This window comes from Procambarus clarkii, chromosome 67 (assembly GCF_040958095.1).
Source record: "Procambarus clarkii isolate CNS0578487 chromosome 67, FALCON_Pclarkii_2.0, whole genome shotgun sequence".
In the NCBI taxonomy this organism is placed as follows: domain Eukaryota; kingdom Metazoa; phylum Arthropoda; class Malacostraca; order Decapoda; family Cambaridae; genus Procambarus; species Procambarus clarkii.
Genome location: NC_091216.1, coordinates 26786206 through 26805993, shown reverse-complemented (window position 1 = coordinate 26805993; position 19788 = coordinate 26786206). Strand labels below are relative to the sequence as shown.

Sequence of the window (19788 nt, the reverse complement as noted above, 5' to 3'; positions counted from 1 at the left end):
GTAAGCTTTCCTAATTACAGATGTGCAACCGTTTGTGAATGGAGAGTTTTGTTAGGTTTGGTGGTCACAAGGGAGAGGGGGCCCCGAACAAGTTGTTTACATAGTCAAAGGCTCGGGAAAACGAGCGTTATCACTTCACTCCAGTGTTGCCAGGGGCGCATCCGATCCCATGATCGTCGTCGCGCCTAAATCAACACAACAACAGTGTTGCCAGATTGGGCTACAAATAGCGAATTGGGCTACTTTTGAGAGCCCCGCGCTCCCAAATTTTTAATTTCGCTACTTGCTACTTTTTGGGCTAATTTAAAAGCAAGATGTGCTAATTTGGGCTATTAATGTTAAGAATGTACGATTGCGAGTTACATGAAAGTAACTAAGCTATAAATAATTGTAATTAATAATGATTGTAAATATTAATTAATACTAAATAATATTATTTAATGCTAAATAATATTATTTAATAAATTAGTCCCAATTCAATGCAGAGTTTTCTTCCAAGCACAGAAACTTGTAAATATAAATACAAGATAATAGATAGATCGATAAATAAATAGACAACTTTCAAATATTGCACCAAGTAATGGCGAGAGGAAAAAACTAGATAGTATACATTACATTTGAAATTAATAATGAATGAATGGTAATAAATTGGTGTATGTTTGTATGTATACCAGACAAAGTCTATTTAATGGCAGAATTTAGTCATTTTGTGTAAAAACTTTTATATCTCATATTATTAATTATATCAGTAATCGAAAAAATCATAGTTTGTATATACAAGAGATGAAACAGAGAGCCATGAGCTAGATCGATGTGCTGAGTCCATAAGGAGGCCGAGCTTCCAGAAATACCTTCCTGTGATTGGCTGTTGCGGGGAATATCAACACTCTTTTATGAATAAAATTTAAACTAAGAAATAGGTCCTTGTGCACAACAACAAGATGGTTGTGAAAAAGAACAACAATTTCTGTTTTGCATCTGACAGAAATCTCCATCTAACTGAATAATTTACTTGAATAAGAGGGCAGAGCAGCGTATCATTATTTGTGTCAAGGCAACCCCCAATAATAACGTCACAAGTTAGGTAGCCAGCCCATGTTTCTGTAACACTCGTTACATCCTGCAGTATTTAATTATCACTTTATTAATACTTTTAAATACTTAACATTTCACTTTTTAGGTAGATTAAAGTTGAAGCAGAATGTCATAAGCAAGGATGGTGTGCTGAATAAAGATGATTTATTAAGTGGATGGAGCCTTTAGCTGATCCCTTCCTGTGATTGGCTGTTGTGTGAATGTCAACAAAGAATATCAACAATGATATGCCATTTATTATGCACCCCATACCATCTTGGGGCGGAGCTTGGAACCTCCTACCCGAGCACAACAACCCGCCTTATGGGTTGCTGTTTGGCTATTTATAGTGCGTTGGAAAAAAAAGAGATGGCGCTAGTTGTATTTTGTAGGGTAATTTGTTATAAGTGTAATTTGATGTCAACAGATGGCGTAAGCTGTATCTTTTGGCCACTGTTGACCAGCCACTTGATAGTGTTCTCTTTTGCCGACAGATGGCATGAGCTGTGTTATTATTACTTCCGAATTCCCTTTAAACACTGATCTATAAATCCCTTGGCTTATGATAAGGTTTTATACCATTTATGATAAGTATTAGATAACTGGAGTTCCGCAATTACTTTTATTTATCAACTGTTCAAGATATCATCATATAACGTCTGGTTAGGACGTACTGCTCTCGATTGATGAAGATTAAGCCACCCAAGAGGTGGCACGGGCATGAATAGCCCGTAAATACTGCTCTCATAATATTATTCAGGAGGGTAGGGGGTAGGGGTATCAAGTGAAAGCGCCAAGCCATTACGACTATATAGCACTCGGAAGGGGTCAGGATAAGGATTTGGGATGGAACGGGGGAAAGGAAGCCGACCTGTAGGAAACGAGACCGTCGCTCTACCGTCCAGCCCAAGTGGTTAAGCGTAATATTATTAAAACAACAATTTATGCATATAATAACAGCATTTCACACTAAAAATACTTGGATATATCGAAATTTGGTAGTGAATTCCATCTAGGAATCTCCTATGACTAAACTGTACTTTTTAATTATTTTTATGTACTTACTACTTATTATTAAATTATTAAGTACTTACTATAATAATTAAATAAATGATTTTATTTAATATTTAAATTAAATGATAAAATAATAGGTAATAATAAATCATTGTGTAGGGGGACAGGCAGCCAGTGTATATATACATTTTAGACTTATACCAAGGTCCCACAAAGGTGCCACAAAGGTGCCAAATTAAAGACTAGGAGCTGTCGGGCGGGCCCAAGGGCTGCTGGCGGCCCTGGCCAGGCTGAACTTCCGCGCCCTTATAATCACAATTGTTTAATAATCTTCACAGAGAGAACCAACTGTAAATATAGGAATAGTTTATTACAACATGAACGGTAAAGAAAACAGCTCGGAAACTAAGGAAATAAAGCTGCCGAAAAAAACATTAAAGTCCACTTCAAGTTCATGTATGTTTATTGTCGGTTCGTTCATGCTAGGCTTGCAGTTACACCACTGGTCGGGGTTCGCTTACACAGCTGGTCGGTGCAGAAATAATATTAATAAAACAATTAACATCGTGTAGTGTACTCTATATATCAAAATATATTACTTTGAAACCCATATCATTCACTAAAAAAATTGGGCTACTCTAATTACAAATTCGGTACTTTTAAACCGTCAGCTCGCTACTTTCAGCAATTTAGATCTGGCAACTCTGCTTCAGTTGGCTGTCGTCCGTCGAGGGAGGAAGACGAACTACGTTGTCTTGTGTGTGTGTTCACTTTACCCGTCTAAATTGCCTCCCGTCATCGATAAGTTATAGGGAACCACGTGGAGGATCGCTCTACAAGCATCCAGATATCATCCACATTCCTCTATTTGTATTGGTAATGTTTCAAGGCGCATAAATGTTGCCAAAATGTATTTTTGAGGGCCAGGAGTTGAATTCGATACATTTTTTTTGCAGGGATATTCCTGCGCGGGCCCTAAGCCTCTGGCTGGCCCACTAAGTGTTGCTTGTTTCTGTTTTACTTGGGCGGAGTATGAGTATTTATGACTCGTATGGTCGCTTCAGTAAGATTTTGCCATATGTGTTTAACAACTTCTGCTCTGTTGAATCTAAGTTGAAATCTTAATGGGTTTGTAACTGTAAGAAATTCGATACAGATCTTGGATTGGGATTGTATGGATTCGGTACAGGGATTGTAGATATGGGGGTAGGAAGTGGGGGGGGCTCGAATACTATAAGGATTTCGGAAAATATATATTGTTGCATCCACAAAAAATCAAACTAGTATCATTTGTACCACTGGTACACTAACGGACGTATGAGCCAAAAAAAACTAACGTCTCAGGTCTAATAATCATTCAAAGGCCCAATATACGTAATCTTGGTCTAATGTACCTTGTATAACTAGGCCCAGTAGAGGTTAATTAGGTTGTAACCACGTGTGGGGCTCGTAGAACAAGGCGGCAGTAGCCTCGTAACACTGAATTGGTATAAAGAAAAACTCTAAAACATAATGGTTCTAGTTTATTAAATTTTTGCATTGTCCAGAATAGTTAAAAGTTAGAAAATATATAGAACTAAGGCTTCTTAATGTTTGATACAGCTTTTAAATGTGAACATGGGAGCATTCTGAATAATTTTACCCGTTACAATGAACGTGAGAAGTTTATATATTGTTCTAAAAACAAAAAATGCTGGACGTTTCATGGTTAATTCCTGCCGAATTGATTGTATTCCCAACGAGGTGGTAGGATATGTACGTTTATTGAGACAATAAAATACATATCAAGGGGGATAGAATAGCTTAGGCTATTTCTACCTTCCTCAATAGGTTATGTCCTGGGCGAAGATATATGGGTCTGGTGGTGGTGGTGGGTCGTTCGGCTTGATGGATCAGCAGCGGACGTTATAATAGTGATCACAGATGCGGTAGTTGCTACTGAAGAGGGTGGCATTCGGGCACAGGAAACTATACATGAAGCGCCCGTGACAGATGTGGAACACCTGGAAAGAGAGAAGCATAGTTGGCGTTGAGTGATCTTTTTTTCAACACAATCTGCAATAGACAGATTGCAGCACGGCAATTTACAAGCGTACACTGCCCTATTTAAGTGTCTGCTATCACATACAGGTTAATTGTAGTTCAGATATCTATTCCCACTTGACGTTTGACAACCATTTGATGTTTTAACACGTTTGAAAATGAATACTAAAATGTCACTTGCAGGCACCATAATAGGTACCAGTGTGTCGCCATGAACTTTATTGCAATTTGTATACTTGTTTTAAAGTACAGTACTATGTATATTTGGGTATATCTGGCTGTCTGTGGCTCTGACAACACTTACAATTTTCCACAACACTGAATAAATCCGACCTCGCACACATTCCATTGACACACTTTGCATTATTTTTGCTTCTTCTCTACACACATTTAATGAATCACTTTAATCAGTTTCACTCATTCCTTTCGTCTCAGTGTTAGCAACCATCTCTGTGTCTTCACTCCTCCCTCATTGCCCGCTCAACCACTTGGGCTGGACGGTAGAGCGACGGTCTCACTTCATGCAGGTCGGCGTTCAATTCCTGACTGTCCTAGTGGTTAGGCACCATTCCTTTTCCCCGTCCCATCCCAAATCCTTATCCTGACCCCTTGCCAGAGATATATAGTAGCAATGGCCTGGTGCTTCTGATAATTCATTCCGTCCTTCCTTCCCATCACTCATTCCCCAGCTCCTTGGCCTCGTATTCTCTAAGTTCTATAACCATAGAACTTGGTACCATACCTTGGTACCATAAAGTTCTTGGTACCATACTAGCTTAGCACATTCTCCTGATAGTTTAGTTCTAGTCACATTATCCAGCAACAAAAGAATAATTCCCCACTTTCTCGCCCAGCTCTATTTCCCCTGGTACCTGGTCGACTTAGTTTGATAAGTTAGGTCTCGAAGCAGGTGTTGCCTCGCCTGGTACCTAATTTGCCTCGCAGCTAGTTTGGTACCTAGTGTATCTTGCCTCACAGCTAGTGTGTGTGTTCTAGCAGCATTGTTTACCTCGTCTGATAGCTAGTTATCCCTCCTGTTGTCTAGTTATCTTTACATGACATCGCTTTGAATGGGCTATTTCATAAGACCGGTGATTAATTTCGTATGGCTGCATGATTATCCATGCATTGTATCAGTCAGTTGGTTTACTTAGCTGGTATACCTCAAGTTACATATATTTCATCTGGCACTGGTGCCTCTTACCTGACAGCCAGCTTCGGTGTCCGGGAAGATGCCCCAACGTCCTTCACAGTTGAAAGACGTAGCTGGCACCTCGCTGTAGGTAGGGTAGGAGCCGTCCGCCACGTTTCCTGCACGCGAGGCATTAGTGTCATTAACAGTGTATTGGAACATGATAAAGGTAGATTAAATGGTACGTGTTTTTTTTGTTTATACTCTCCTGATTGCAGATAAGTCCAATAACGTGGTTCAAAAATGTTGGCCAAACCATATACTAGAAATTGAATTGACGACGTTTTCGGTCCGTCCTGGACCACTACTATCGACTTGATAATGGTCCAGAACGGACCGAAACGTCGTCAGCTCTTCAATTTCTAGTGTGTGGTTCGTCAACACTCTCCTAATTGTGTTAGGGAATGTGTGAACTTTTTGGCTCTTTGGTCCCCCCCCCCTCCTCCTCCTCTCAACCTGCTTAAAATAGAAAATGTGTTGTATCTCATCCACTCCACTTTTGGGTAAGTTCCATTTGTTCACTACCAACCCCTGAAGGTTTTCTAATAACTCTGTGGCTTATTTCAATGTTGTTGTTGTTTCAGATTTAGCTACTCAGAACGAAGTGTCCATGTAGCACGGGCTAGGGTGAACCCGTAACTTATTTCAATATTACATTTCCATCCGCATCCCCTTGATCATGGACAACCATCCCAAATGTCTTTGTTTGCCTTACAAATTTCCCTGCGAATTTTGTATGGGGTAATCATGTCTCCCTTTACTAGTCTGTTCCACTGACTGGATTAAATTCCTTGAGTCTGTCTTTGTAACTCATACCTCTATTCTGGTACTTGTCTGGTGGCATATATCTATGGTAGTTCTCAGTCTTTGTTTTAGACTAGATAAGGAGTACATACTAGAGTCGCATATTCAAAGATGGGTCTGATGAGTGATATAGAGATAATCCTGAACGAGTTCTTGCTTAGAATTCCAAAGATGGTTCTCATTTTGACCAACCTAATATATGCCGCTGGTATGCATTTAATGTAGGCTTCCATGAACAGGTTCACTGTGATATGGGTTCACGTTGCCCGATAGAGGAAGTCTGAATTGTAATTCTGTGGGCTGTATTGTAATTCTGTGGGCTGTATTGTAATTCTGTGGGCTGTATTGTAATTCTGTAGGCTGTATTGTAATTCTGTGGGCTGTATTGTAATTCTGTGGGCTGTATTGTAATTCTGTGGGCTGTATTGTAATTCTGTGGGCTGTATTGTAATTCTGTGCGCTGTATTGTAATTCTGTAGGCTGTATTGTAATTCTGTGGGCTGTATTGTAATTCTGTGGGCTGTATTGCAATTCTGTGGGCTGTATTGCAATTCTGTAGGCTGTATTGTAATTCTGTGGGCTGTATTGTAATTCTGTGGGCTGTATTGTAATTCTGTGGGCTGTATTGTAATTCTGTGGGCTGTATTGTAATTCTGTGGGCTGTATTGTAATTCTGTGGGCTGTATTGTAATTCTGTGGGCTGTATTGTAATTCTGTGGGCTGTATTGTAATTCTGTGGGCTGTATTGTAATTCTGTGGGCTGTATTGTAATTCTGTGGGCTGTATTGTAACTCTGTGGGCTGTATTGTAATTCTGTGGGCTGTATTGTAACTCTGTAGGCTGTATTGTAATTCTGTGGGCTGTATTGTAATTCTGTGGGCTGTATTGTAATTCTGTGGGCTGTATTGTAACTCTGTGGGCTGTATTGTAACTCTGTGGGCTGTATTGTAACTCTGTGGGCTGTATTGTAACTCTGTGGGCTGTATTGTAACTCTGTAGGCTGTATTGTAACTCTGTGGGCTGTATTGTAATTCTGTGGGCTGTATTGTAACTCTGTAGGCTGTATTGTAATTCTGTGGGCTGTATTGTAACTCTGTAGGCTGTATTGTAACTCTGTAGGCTGTATTGTAATTCTGTGGGCTGTATTGTAATTCTGTAGGCTGTATTGTAATTCTGTAGGCTTTATTTAAGCTTATCGAGGTCCACCCTAGGCCATCTGTGGACCCTCCCCAGGATGCAACCCCACAACAGTTGCCTAACTCCCGAATACCTATTTACTGCTAGGTGAACGGACGCACCAGGTGGAAAAAATGAGCCCAGTCATTTCTGTCCCGTCCGGGGATCGAACCCTGGAAACCTTGATTGGTGGTAGAGGACGTTGACTAATGTACTGTTCAACCCACAGGTTTTTCTGTCACTGGAAATTTAATGTCTCATATGGTACCTTATGTCCGACCTCTGGTTTCCAGCATAATTACATTAATTTGTGCTTACTAGTTACTCAAGTAGCCATTTCTTTCGGGCCATTCGTTGTTCAGGATTTCTATAGTTAATGTGAGTGCAGAGAGTGGTAGTACACAGCTACAGCCCCGTTCCTGTGCCATGTAGGCACAGGAACGGGGCTGAACGGGGCTCGCCATATCCCGTGCTACTTGGAACTCTTTGTTCCCAGTAGCTGAATCTAAAACCACAAACAGTGGAAGGAGGGACTTACCTGGGAAGCTGGAGGGATGCTGGGCCATCGCCGCCACCATCACGCCCAACACACAACCTGCCATTAGAAGGGATTTAATATTTTCCAAGAAACTACTTTTTTTTAACACATTGTATGGTCATTCGGAAACTGTTTAGGCTAAATTTGAGGTATAAATATTAAACAGAAAATAAGTATAAAAATTTTAAAATGAAGTACTATCGGTCAGTGTTAAAAATGGTAGAAATTTTGTAATGAAATGATTTTAGATTGATTGATTTAGATTTTAGAAATGATTTTAGAATTTTAGATTTTGAGTGAGCTACTGGAAACAAAAAGTTGCAAGTAGCACGGACTATGGCGAGCCCGTGGTGGACTTACCTGGCACAGGAGCAGGACTATAACTATGACTATTAAATTAAATATCGTCAGTTTGCAGCGTTGTTAAAAAAAAAAACTAAAAAATCAATCCCCTGAAACTCTCGCGGCCTGATACCGGCGACGCTGATCAGACATACAAATAAACTATTTCATTCGACGTGGAAAAATATTTTCTCGAGATGGAGCAGTTTCTTGCGAGAGGTGTAGGAGTGGTGGTGGGCGTTGGCAGTCTTCCTTATGTAGGCGTCAACCCACAGGAGTGCCCCGTCAACCCACAGTAGTGCCAGAGACGCTACCATCCACTCCTGGCACCTAACACTCTCCTTGAGTAAGGATGTCTGTGGTGGGGGTCGTCTTAGGTGTACACACACCTGGCGTAGTGTCCACACACACACACACCTGGCGTAGTGTCCACACACACACACACACACACACACACACACACACACACACACACACACACACACACACACACACACACACACACACACACACACACACACACACACACACACACACACACACACACACACACACACACACACACACACACACACACACACACACACACACACACACACACACACACACACACACACACACACACACACACACACACACACACACACACACACACACACACACACACACACACACACACACACACACACACACACACACACACACACACACACACACACACACACACACACACACACACACACACACACACACACACACACACACACACACACACACACACACACACACACACACACACACACACACACACACACACACACACACACACACACACACACACACACACACACACACACACACACCTGGCGTAGTGTCCACACACACACATGTACATCTTGTCCCGAAATATTCAACAAATGTAAGAATTCACTTGTATACAAGTATATATATCGTGAATATAGAGAATTATTTAAGAGTGTGCGTGCTTAAATGTTCTGAATTGAGTGGATGGTATGTGGTTTGGGGTTGATAAGCCAGTGCGATAGTCTCTTCTCAAGCTGGAGGTGACCATATACGGCTCACACCCGAAATGTCCTGGGTTAGATATCCCCAAAAGCAAAACGGGAGGCATTGGGGGGGGGGGGCAAGTTTCTCTGATGCCTCTGTTTACCTAGCAGTAAACAGGTTATCTGGGAGGAGTGCGACTTGGTAGGTTCCATCTGGTCACTGGCCTAGACGGATCTCGCCAAGTCGGACACGCCTTCTCAACATCCCAACGATGGGCAACTCGACCCTATGCTGCCTCATCTCACTCTGGACATGGGAGCCTCATTTCCAGGGTGCGCGCCCCACGCCACACTCGGACGAGGAAGGTGGTGGCCTTGGCTTCGTAACTGCACTTTTGCTTTCTCCCGGAGAACGTTCAACTTGTACGCATATATTTCCCCGACATTTTTTATATATCAATATTTCTGGGCATAATCGGGCCGTGGGATTATCGCGATTATGGCATGTGGACCCCTTGGCCATATGACGTCACGCGTCCCCCTTCCAGCCCCCCTATGAGGACGAACTGACCCTATAATCAAGCGTATACGCACCGTTATAGGAACGTCTATGTTAGCTCGTCATTCTCTGTATAGTGTGTACGTAAAGGTTATAATGTTCCTGCTGTCAAGAACAATTAGGAGAGTTCCTGCAGGAAATGCCGGACCAAACCTGTAATGGATTTACAAACCTGGCTCATTACAAACCTGGCTTGTAATGGCTCATTACAAACCTGTAATGAGCCGCTCCAAGCCTGCTAGGTAAGTCATCACAAAACAAACTTGACTCCCTCAAGCCTGGCACGAATTAGAACAACACCGAAGCCACTACAGGTGTACTCCAGGTATATGGGTAATTATTACAAGCTGACGCTGTAAATATAATCAGAATGCAGCGTAGTTTGACGTACCCCACTTAGCTTGCCCAGTGCTTGCCCAGAACTTTCACGTGGAGGCGCAGGCCACACTACTCCCATCTCCCACCCCTCACCACCACCACATTACTCCCCCCACCTCTCACCACATCACTGCCCCCCCCCCAACGCCACACTTCTCCCATCTTCACCACACCCTCCCACGCCACACTGCAAGAGTCAGAGAGAAAGATTTGGGGGTACACGGGAGACATCTCCCTTCACGCAGGGTGCAGTCGCACCTCCACAGATCTCCAGTATCAACTCTTCATACTGGTAATGGCTCAAAAGGGCCACCACTTATGGGCTATTCATGTCCGTGCCACCTTTTGGGTGGCTTAATCTTCATCAATCAATCATCTGGGGATTGATATCACACCTGTTCCCAGAGGCCCACATCAAAAGGATATCCTCAGCGGCATATGCTAGGTTGGCCAACATAAGAACATCCTTTAGAAGCTTGTGTAAGGAATAAGTTCAGGACCCTGTATACCACTTATGTCAGACCAATCCTGGAATATGCAGCTCCAGCCTGGAGTCCATACCTAGTTAAACACAAGACAAAGTTAGAGAAGATTCAGCGGTATGCCACCAGGCTCATCCCGGAACTGAGAGGTATGAGCTACGAGGAAAGGCTAAAGGAGCTGAACCTCACGTCCCTGGAAAGCAAAAGAGTAAGGGGAGACATGATAACCACCTACGAAATTCTCAGGGGAATTGACAAAGGGGGACAAAGACAAACTCTTTAGCTCGGGTTGAACACGAACAAGGGGACACAGGTGGAAACTTGATACCCAGATAAGCCACAGAGACGTTAGAAAGATTTTTTTTCAGTGTCAGAGTAGTTAACAGAGGAATGCATTAGGCAGTGATGTGGTGGAGGCTGACTCCATACACAGTTTCAAATGTAGATATGATAGAGCCCAATAGGCTCAGGAATCTGTACACCAGTTGACTAACAGTTGAGAGGCGGGACCAAAGAGCCAAAGCTCAACTCCAACAAGCACAACTAGGTGTGTATACTACTCCCATCTCCCCCCCCCCCCCACCACTGGTGGAAACAAAGTGGACAAGGACAACCTCATTAAATTGAAAGTAGGAAGAGAGGCCACAGAAGCCTTAAACACAAATGTGTCGAAGAAATGCAAGAAAATTCTCGTACCCAGCACGGGGGTAGTCAACAAGTGGAATACACTGAAGTTGTGGAAGCCAAGTACAAGGCCAGATTCAACAAAGAAGAAGTCGAACGTCAGAAAGTTACATTTTATCAAAACAAGTTCAACAAGATTAGTAGACGAAGTAGAGTGGACCAGCCTCGCTTTCCTACAGTCATTGATGGGCTGCATCAAATATAAGCTGTCTTTTCATCTTATATTTACTCATCTACACACATCCCTGACGCATGGGGCGCGGACGTGACCAATCTGTCAGGTTACTAACAACGTCGACCAAAAAGAATGGTCACGTCTAGAGTCATGTCATGAGAACGTTGGACGCATTGGCCTGAAAACGTCAGCAGATTGATCAGGCCGACGTGGAGGCAGGCACAGCTGGATGTATGGGGGGAAAAGGCGGTAAATTAGCAGAGGTTGGCGAGAGAAAGCACAACCTTACCGTCCCTGTCTTTGCGAAGTCCAGCCGGTGTGCATAGTAAATATACGTAAGTATATGCATGTATTGAAAGAAGTAATTGTACAGCAGGTCGGCGTTTGATCCCCGATGGTCAAGTTGTTGGTCACCCTTCCTCCACTCCGTTCACCTAACCACTTGGGCTGGACGGTAGAGCGATGCGGGTGTCGTTTCATGCAGGTAGGCGTTCAATCCCAGACCGTCCACAAGTGGTTGGGCAACCATTCCTTCCCACCGTTCCATCCCCAAATCCTTATCCTGGGCCCCCTTCCCAGTGTTATATAGTCGTAATTGCTTGGGGCTTTCTCATGATAGTTCCATCCACCTATCCTGTCCTCGTATCTCTTCCATATGCTATAGTCATGCTGGCTTAACACCTTTACATAATTTCCTTTCCTTTCGTGAAGGCAACATGTAAACTCACCATGTTAGTGTACACATGTGTACACCCTCACACGCTTGCACACGAATAAGCAGCCTACAAAATACTAAATACACCTCTGATACTCACAGGTGACTTTAAACATGGCAAATGTAGATGATCAAATAGAGATGGCACCAGCAGGAGAAGAACAGCAGCGGTAAGTAAGTAGCTGTGTCCTGTACGAAGGCGTCGACCCAACTGGACCTCCCTCACCCTCACAGCACACTATATCGCCTGCCTTTTCATCTTATATTTAATCATTTCCACACACCGCAAAATTCCCGCAGGTGACTTAACCCAGGACAACATTTCATAATACCGGTTTGAACTTTTGCTCCCCATATTCAAATAATTTATTCGTTGCAGGGCTCATCATGACCGGGTTATTCATCCGAGGTGAGAGAGTCGAGTGGAATCTTGGCCCCCGCGGGAGGAGATGAGGCTGCCCACCTTCACCCGTGACCCGGACAAGGGTAGCAGGAGCGGGCTAACATGGCGAAGCACCAAGACGGTTGGGAAATACGTCATTCACAGGCGTGAGTAGACGGGGGTAGATTTGTAGCTTAAGTCTGTATATTTGTAAACTTTGTTTACTAGCTTATCAGTGGTGTAACTTCGCTACGCGAATTTTGGGTTCCTCGTCCTGAGGACCCAGTTTTCCGTACACTAAATATCCGATGTCTTCAGGTGGTTTAATCTTAAAATAGAATTTGAAGACACTTGTTCCCCTCCCTTAGTTTTTTTTCTCTCCTGTCATCAGTGCATCCAATACTCATCTTGTGGGCTGTATATTCCTGCCCCCTCTATACTTATGAGCTGTATATTCTTGCCCCCCCCCCTCCCTATACTTATGAGCTGTATATTCTTGCCTTCCCCCCCCCCTCCCTATACTTATGAGCTGTATATTCTTGCCCCCCCTATACTTGTGAACTGTAAATTCCTGCCCCCCCCTATACTTGTGAGCTGTAAATTCCTGCCCCCCCCCATACTTGTGAGCTGTAAATTCCTGCCCCCCCCTATACTTGTGAACTGTAAATTCCTGCCCCCCCCCCTATACTTGTGAGCTGTAAATTCCTGCCCCCCCCCATACTTGTGAGCTGTATATTCTTGCCCCCCCCCTATACTTGTGAGCTGTAAATTCCTGCCCCCCCCCTATACTTGTGAGCTGTATATTCTTGCCCCCCCCCATACTTGTGAGCTGTATATTCTTGCCCCCCCTATACTTGTGAGCTGTAAATTCCTGCCCCCCCCCTATACTTGTGAGCTGTAAATTCCTGCCCCCCCCATACTTGTGAGCTGTATATTCTTGCCCCCCCCCTATACTTGTGAGCTGTAAATTCCTGCCCCCCCCCCATACTTGTGAGCTGTATATTCTTGCCCCCCCCATACTTGTGAGCTGTAAATTCCTGCCCCCCCCTATACTTGTGAGCTGTAAATTCCTGCCTCCCCCTATACTTGTGAGCTGTAAATTTCTGCCCCCCCCCCTATACTTGTGAGCTGTATATTCTTGCCCCCCCCCCTATACTTGTAAGCTGTAAATTTCTGCCCCCCCCTATACTTGTAAGCTGTAAATTCCTGCCCCCCCCTATACTTGTAAGCTGTAAATTCCTGCCCCCCCCTATACTTGTGAGCTGTATATTCTTGCCCCCCCCTATACTTGTGAGCTGTAAATTCCTGCCTCCCCCTATACTTGTGAGCTGTATATTCTTGCCCCCCCCCCTATACTTGTAAGCTGTATATTCTTGCCCCCCCCCTATACTTGTGAGCTGTATATTCTTGCCCCCCCCCTATACTTGTGAGCTGTAAATTCCTGCCTCCCCCTATACTTGTGAGCTGTAAATTCCTGCCCCCCCTATACTTGTGAGCTGTATATTCTTGCCCCCCCTATACTTGTAAGCTGTAAATTCCTGCCCCCCCCCCTATACTTGTGAGCTGTAAATTCCTGCCTCCCCCTATACTTGTGAGCTGTAAATTCCTGCCCCCCCTATACTTGTGAGCTGTATATTCTTGCCCCCCCCCTATACTTGTAAGCTGTAAATTCCTGCCCCCCCCCCCTATACTTGTAAGCTGTAAATTCTTGCCCCCCCTATACTTGTGAGCTGTATATTCTTGCCCCCCCCCCCTATACCTGTGAGCTGTAAATTCCTGCCCCCCCTATACTTGTGAGCTGTATATTCTTGCCCCCCCCCCTATACTTGTGAGCTGTATATTCTTGCCCCCCCTATACTTGTGAGCTGTATATTCTTGCCCCCAACCCCTTCTACTCATACTGCAAGCCATTCTCCAAGAATAAAGTGCCTATAACAACTGTTAGACGAGCGTACAAAAATAAACTGTTGTACCCAATAAATGTTTTATTTTTGAAGTGGTGAATGCCCGGTATGGCACGCCAACATCCTGAACAGAATACAATACTACCCAACCTGTTCCAACCCTAAATAAGCAATCCTAGGTCTTAATATACGCCATCTTAAGCCAAGTTCAGTGCACACACTTGCGGTTAGAGGTAGGAGAGTATTTACGATTCTTGCCTTTGTTCTCTTGTTAGCTGGAAAATAAATAAAAAACCTTCGTTCTCTTGTTAGCTGGAAAATAAATAAAAAGCCTTCGTTCTCTTGTTAGCTGGAAAATAAATAAAAAACCTTCGTTCTCTTGTTAGCTGGAAAATAAATAAAAAACCTTCGTTCTCTTGTTAGCTGGAAAATAAATAAAAAGCCTTCGTTCTCTTGTTAGCTGGAAAATAAATAAAAAAAAATTTGTCATAATTTGTTTACGTTTGACCTGTGGCTGGGGCAAGTGCACTTATTTCTAGAGGACAGGTTGTATTGATGATTGATTGTTTCAATTTCACATTTCAATTTCAATAACTGATAGTTCTTAAAGTGGAGGGGGAGGGGGGGGGGAGTTGGGTCGACCGTAACCACCTTGCGAGTCCCCTACCACCCAAGTGTCATCCTGAGAAGTTGGATGAGGCCATCCCCCAAGCATATGGGTTCCAACCTCTGACATTATGCCATATATAGGTTTTGATTAAGTTTAGGCCTCGGGTCTAGTTACTGAAAACTGGTTGGGGACTGAAAACTGGTTGGGGGGGGGGTGTTATTCAGCTCAATGTATGTGCACGTGTGTATGCAGCCTATTTATAACGTGTGTGTGTATGTGTAGCCTGTGTATAACGTGTGTGTGTGTGTAGACCGTGTATAACGTGTGTATAACTTGTTGTTATCGTACAGCGAGTGTCCCCTCCAGCGGGATAACGGGAAGACTTGCTCGCCTTCGGTAATGATATAAAGCAGCGCTGCACACACACACACACATACTGAATGTGACCTTTGCCCAAACAGCGGTTCACCTTATGGTTTCCCTTAAGCGAGGTCAGGGAGCCTGTTAGGTTTATCCAGAGCCTCTCCAGGCCAACTACTGATGCAACAACCACCCACGCTCGTCGCCCGCCCCCCTCACTCTCTGCTCCTGTAAGGTGATCACCTGTAGCCTCAGGACGTCAATCGTAGCCTCAGGACGTCAATCGTAGCCTCGGGACGTCAATCGTAGCCTCGGGACGTCAATCGTAGCCTCAGGACGTCAATCGTAGCCTCGGGACGTCAATCGTAGCCTCAGGACGTCAATCGTAGCCTCAGGACGTCAATCGTAGCCTCAGGACGTCAATCGCTGCCACTCAGGGTCCCTTTTATATGATAAAAATAGATAAATACAAAATCGGGAGACAGGCTTTGTTTAGGGCTTCTTGTTGATTTCTAGCACATATTTATATAAGGTGAAGCTGAAAGTGGTGGAGACTCTCCCTGTTGTTCTTTTGTTTGGTTTTTGCCAGAGGAGGCCTGGTCGACGACCGGGCCGCGGGGACGCTAAGGCCCCGAAATCATCTCGAGGTAACCTCAAGGAGGAAAGACGGTGGGGTCTTCCGAGACATGGATACAGAATACTGAGGGAGCTCTGGGCTAGAGTAGCTAGTGAGGCGTACCCGCTTAAATGTCTGGTGGCCTACATGCCTGTTCCTCTCCTATCCTAAATACAGGATATCAGGATATATTCTTCCCGGGCTGCATATAACTGTTCACCCGACCTTTCTCTTATGCCGCACGTATAGGATCCTTCCGCGTCCCTAGCATTGTTTCCTAATAGACTTTTTTTGTGAGAGGAAGAAGAGGGGAGGGGGGGGGGAGTCGAAGGGAAAAGTTTGGAAATGGGGAAATAGTGCGAGTTATGAAGCTGTCTGCTGACATGTTGTGTGTGTATTCGCCTATTTGTGCTTGTGGGGGTTGAGCTTTGACTCCTTGGTCCCGCCTCTCAACTGTCAATCAACTGTTGTACAGATTCCTGAGCCTATCATATCTACATTTGAAACTGTGTATGAAGTCAGCCTCCACCAAATCACTTAATAGTGCATTCCATTTACTAACCACTCTGACACTGAAAAAGTTCTTTCTAATGTCTATGTGGCTCATCTGGGTACTAAGTTTCCACCTCTATCCCCTTGTTCGTGTTCGACCCGTGCTAGAGTTTGTCTTTGTCCGCCCTGTCAATTCCCCTGAGAATTTTGTAGGTGGTTATCATGTCTCTCCTTACTCTTCTGGCTTCCAGGGACGTGATTTTCAGCTCCTTTAGCCTTTCCTCGTAGCTCATACCTCTCAGTTCCGGAACGAGTCTGGTGGCATACCGCTGAATCTTCTCTAACTTTGTGTGTGTGTGTGTATGTATTTACTATTTGTGTCTTCAGAATCGAGCTATTTAGTTCTTGGACCCTCCTTTCTAACTAATCTATTTGTCCTCTATTATATCTACTACATATATTTCTCTCTAACACCCCCCCCACCCCCAGGATGCAGCCCGTAGCAGCTGTCTAACTCCCAGGTACCTATTTACTGCTAAGTGAACAAGGGGCATCAGGGTGAAAGAAACTGCCCATTTGTTTCCGCCTCCGCTGGGCCATATATTAGGACTACGACCCCCGAGCGCTGTCTACTCAGCCGCGAGGTCCCTTAACACCTCCCCACCACCTCGGCTGCAAGGTCTGTGCGAGTGTCGGCAGCTAAGCTAAGCTAAGCTAAGCTTGCTCTCTCTTGCCCAGGAGCTGTGAGTGTGCGAGCGGGTCTTCACGTGTATTTCAGCATATATGGGGGGTCTATAAATGAATAATGTGTAGCATTCACATCTTGAGGTTATCATGAGATGATTTCGGGGCTTTTTAGTGTTCCCGCGGCCCGGTCCTAGACCAGGCCTCCACCCCCAGGAAGCAGCCCGTGACAGCTGACTAACACCCAGGTACCTATTTTACTGCTAGGTAACAGGGGCATAGGGTGAAAGAAACTCTGCCCATTGTTTCTCGCCGGCGCCTGGGATCGAACCCAGGACCACAGGATCACAAGTCCAACGTATCCCTGCAACATCTCCCAGCAGACCCTACAATTATATCATCCTTCCCTCAGGTTCCGTCTTCATGCTCCCAGGTTCAGATTGATTGACTGATGGATGAAAATTAAGCCACCCATAATCACAACCCGTAATCACAAGTCAAGGCATTTTCCCATATTTCAACCCCGGGACCCACTATTCCTATAGGCCCTTTCGATTACACCCCCCACCCAGAAGTACTTTCTCCCCCACACGAGCCCGACCATTCACACGTTCCTTCTCTTCCCTTCCTCACAAGCCCCTAGGTATCTCCCCTCTGGGCCTCGCCATTCCCTTCCCAGGTTCTTTCCTCTGGGCCGTACTATTCTATCCTCGCACTTTACCCAACCAAACCATTTCCCCCTATCCCCTCAGGACCCATTACATCAGGCCCCCTTGTTCTTCCAGGCTTCCCCCATGCCACTTGACCCACACCTTCCAAATTTTTCACAATTGTTGCAACGAAAATGTCACACACAATAATTTAAGAATTTCTGCATCCTTGTTAAACTTGTGCGAGGCAGTTCCCTAGAGGAGGGGGGTGGGGGAGGGGGGTGGGAGGGGGAGGAGCGAAAGCAGCCAAGGGATGGAAGTGATTTGTACGTTTCTTGTTCCTCTCCATTTGTTTTGATGGGATGAACTGCTGCTCCTGGACCCCACCTTTCAGACAGTAGTAGTTCAGTGCACTCGACTCCCTGCCATCCTGTGTTCTTATACATGCACTTGAAGCTGTGAGTGATGTTAGCCATATCTAGCACCATGTTGCTGCAGTTTGTTGACCAAACACACACTATTAAGTGAAGGGACGACGACGTTTCGGTCCGTCCTGAACCATTCTCAAGTCGATTGCGACGACCGAAACGTCGTCGTCCCTTCACTTTCTAGTGTGTTGTTTGGTGAACATATTTCAGCCACGTTACTGTGACTCCTCGTCTGCACCATTTAAATGATTCATTATTCATGAAAGTGTGTACACTCGCCTAGGTATATAAATAGAATGAGCTCCAGCTTTAAGGTCCCACCTCTAAACCCCTCATTGTTTGTGAAACCTCCCTAACATACCTAAATTAATGTATGGTGTTTGCCTCCAAGCCTCTTAATATCTACCATTCTGCCGGGGGGGGAAGGGGGGGGGACCTCAATAAAAGCCAAAATGTTTATGAATATACTCAGGCTTCCTGTCCTCCGACAAAATTTATTATATGAATATAATTTAGTCGGGTTACTATTTTGTTCGGATTTAGACCTCAGGCCACATAACTTACTGGAAATAGTTTGCCTATTCATTCGCATGTTATTCAAAGAACATGATTTACCAAGCATTTGACACCCCGGCTCCCACATACAATTTTGAGTGGTTATCTTGAGATGATTTTGGGGCTTAGTGTCCCCGCGGCCCGGTCTTCAACCAGGCCTCCACCCCCTAGGAAGCAGCCCATGACAGCTGACTAACTCCCAGGTACCTATTTACTGCTAGGTAAGATGGGCATCAGGGTGAAAAACTCTGCCCATTGTGGTAGTAGTGCCATCCTACCAATTTTTGCATTTGAGGTAGGTGTGCTAATTATTACACCAGGGGTGTCTAGTGCACATGGTTTTGGGTGTTCCTCTTCATATTTTCATTAACTTTGTAAATGGGTTTTTTATATTTTTGCACAAAAAGAAAGACCTTCCAGTTTAGTTTATCATTACTAAAACCATATGGTCTACCAAGTACATACAGTACTGTATAAAGTTTTATATCAATTGCTGAATATAAGCTGCTGTAGCTGTCTCAATCTTCAGCAGGGTGTTCTTGGAAGGGATTCGAGGATGAAGTGAAGGAAGTTGCCAGCCACTTGCGACATCTAGGATTGTCAACCATACAAGCAGCCATTACTGTACCGACCAGTTCAATTGGACGAGTGTGTTAAGGCAGGTTTGTCCCATTATTTTGTTGCCTTTATAAAATATACCTCATCTTGCAGACTGCCTAAATATCCGTTTTCATGAATTGCATGTTTGAATGCTAAATACGTTCCCAATGATGTCTGCTTAATGTGAACATTTTGTAATCATTAAAATGTTTGAAGATCAATCATAAGCTATTAATTAAATTTAATTCCCTATTGGAGTGGGATGCAAACAAATTGGCTGCACTTTACTGAAAATCAACATTTCTCACTTTGTTTACATACTGA

General features: G+C 44.2%; 1 protein-coding gene and 1 long non-coding RNA gene across 3 annotated transcripts; one reads left to right on the top strand and one right to left on the bottom strand.

Moving 5' to 3' along the window:
- Window positions 1-2791: 2791 nt before the first annotated feature.
- Window positions 2792-19691, top strand: LOC123767623 (uncharacterized). Its single transcript, XR_006773987.2, has 3 exons — window positions 2792-2964; window positions 12563-12732; window positions 19394-19691. It is a non-coding gene; the product is annotated as an uncharacterized lncRNA (long non-coding RNA).
- Window positions 3599-15869, bottom strand: LOC138355465 (U-scoloptoxin(01)-Cw1a-like). 2 transcript variants are annotated; one of them, XM_069310560.1, is made up of 4 exons: window positions 15683-15869; window positions 7842-7898; window positions 5336-5442; window positions 3599-4091 (listed from the first exon to the last, which is right to left on the bottom strand). In XM_069310560.1, exons 2-4 carry the CDS (start codon window positions 7879-7881, stop codon window positions 3981-3983), a joined length of 258 nt encoding a protein of 85 aa, XP_069166661.1. In that variant the 5' UTR covers window positions 7882-7898; window positions 15683-15869; the 3' UTR covers window positions 3599-3980. The 2 variants fall into 2 exon arrangements, with proteins under 2 accessions (XP_069166661.1, XP_069166660.1); XM_069310559.1 differs by lacking the exon at window positions 15683-15869 and adding an exon at window positions 12284-12467.
- Window positions 19692-19788: the final 97 nt, after the last annotated feature.

What these genes read in the sequence shown, in the direction of transcription:
- LOC138355465 (XM_069310559.1), bottom strand. An exon ending in GCATCCCTCCAGCTTCCCAG is followed by an intron (nt 5,443 to 7,841) that starts GTAAGTCCCTCC and finishes CCTCGCGTGCAG; the next exon opens with GAAACGTGGCGGACGGCTCC. An exon ending in ACACCGAAGCTGGCTGTCAG is followed by an intron (nt 4,092 to 5,335) that starts GTAAGAGGCACC and finishes CTCTCTTTCCAG; the next exon opens with GTGTTCCACATCTGTCACGG.